Source organism: Pteropus alecto, unplaced genomic scaffold (assembly GCF_000325575.1).
Source record: "Pteropus alecto unplaced genomic scaffold, ASM32557v1 scaffold30, whole genome shotgun sequence".
NCBI classification, from domain to species: Eukaryota; Metazoa; Chordata; class Mammalia; order Chiroptera; family Pteropodidae; genus Pteropus; species Pteropus alecto.
Window position 1 is genome coordinate 2,637,815 of NW_006429782.1, and position 1,689 is coordinate 2,639,503.

At 56.4% G+C, this 1,689-nt stretch overlaps 1 protein-coding gene across 1 annotated transcript in view; it reads left to right on the forward strand.

Annotated features, from left to right (window-relative positions):
• Positions 1 to 1,689, forward strand: part of CHAF1A (chromatin assembly factor 1 subunit A) — a 23,418-nt gene that overhangs the window by 11,004 nt on the left and 10,725 nt on the right. Inside the window, exons 5-7 of the mRNA XM_006904111.3 lie at positions 17 to 246; positions 412 to 472; positions 796 to 864. Coding sequence (XP_006904173.1) covers positions 17 to 246; positions 412 to 472; positions 796 to 864 — 360 coding nt within the window. The remainder of the gene's footprint in view (positions 1 to 16; positions 247 to 411; positions 473 to 795; positions 865 to 1,689) is intronic.

The following is a 1,689-nucleotide window of genomic DNA, read 5'->3' on the forward strand; positions in this document are numbered from 1 at the left end:
TGTCTCTTGGCTGCAGGATAAGGAGCGTTTGGGCAAGCAGCTGAAGTTACGGGCCGAAAAAGAAGAAAAGGAGAAGCTGAAGGAGGAGGCCAAGCGGGCCAAGGAGGAAGCCAGAAAGAGGAGGGAGGAAGAGAAGGAGCTGAAGGAGAAGGAGAGGCGGGAGAAGAGGGAGAAGGACGAGAAGGAGAAGGCGGAGAAGCAGCGGCGCAAGGAGGAGCGGCGCAAGGAGCGGCAGGAGGCCCTGGAGTGAGTGCCCCCGGCGGACGCCGAGCCCGGGGGGAGCCCCCTTCCCACCTGCCTCCCAGGGGGCCTCTCCAGACCCCCGGCTGACGGCGGGTCCTCGTCCGGGACCACGGGCTTCGTCTGTGTACAGCGCGCAGGTTGGCGGAAATCGAATTTTATGTCCCGCAGGGCCAAGCTGGAGGAGAAGAGGAAGAAGGAAGAGGAGAAACGGTTGCGAGAAGAAGAAAAGGTAGCGTGCTCCAGGACCCTCAGCAGAGGGGGCTTGTGCCGTGTCGCTTGTGGGAAGCCCGCCGGCCCCACAGGGACTGGCATGTGTGCGGATCCAGTCCCGGAGCTCATGGTCATGCTGGCCTGTCACGGCTCTTGGGCCGGCAAGAGCAGCTCTGGCACCCTGAGATTTCCCGGCACCCAGCTGCGGGTTGATAGGGTTTGAGAGTTAACATCAAAATAATGATTTCAACTTTAAAATGCTTGGGGTTCAGTTCTAGGGGCCTTTGCATGTTTGACAACACGCCGTTTCTCTTCATTTCCTCGTCATGTCTTAAATTGCAGCGCATTAAAGCGGAGAAGGCCGAAATCACGAGGTTCTTCCAGAAACCAAAGACTCCGCAGGCCCCCAAGGTGAGCAAGCAGCGGTTTCCTTTGGCTTTCTTTGTCTCTGTCAGGCTCCTCCTTTTGAAAACCAAAACGGTGTCTTCTGCCCAGCCAGCCCGCCTTCTGTCAGAGGGGCCTCCGCTTGCACAGGGAGCTGCTATTCCTGGTGGAGCCTGGAGGTTCTTGCTGGGTCCTTGAAAAGGCAGCAAGGGCCAAGTGCTTAAGGGCTGCTTCACGAACAGTCGTGTGAAGAGCTTTGTGGGAAGGTGTAAGAAACCTAGTCCTTGCTCTCAGGACTTTATGCTCAGGACGGAAGGCAAGGGTCAACGTAGGACAACAGCCCAGAATTCCGCTTCCCCAGTCTGGCACCCAGTTGCCCTCAGAGCTGGCATCAGTTTGTGGAGACCTCAGATCCCCAACCCTTGTCCCTCCATGTTCCCCCGGTGCAAGGGTGTTCTGGAAATCTCTGCGTTTAGATCCCTTTGTGTATTTGTGCTCTTGCATACGTGTGCGTCCGATCACTCTGAATCCGTTACCGTGTGTTTACCTGTACATGCCTTGGATTCTTGCCACGTCGGCACGTTGGGTCTACTGCATTCTTTTTCAATGCTGCATAATGTTTCATGATGTGGACGGAATATATCCATCCATCTGTGACGTTCCCCCGTCACCGGTGCCCCGAGTGTCACTGACACACCTCTCCGTAGGGGTGCCTTCCTTTAGGACGGCCACCTGAAGGTGGGCTCGCTGCTAGACCCAAGACACACACTTGAGCGAGTTCGTATCAGTTATTATCCGAGTGCCCTCCCAACAGGAAATGCTGGGCACATTACCTGGAACACAGGAAATACG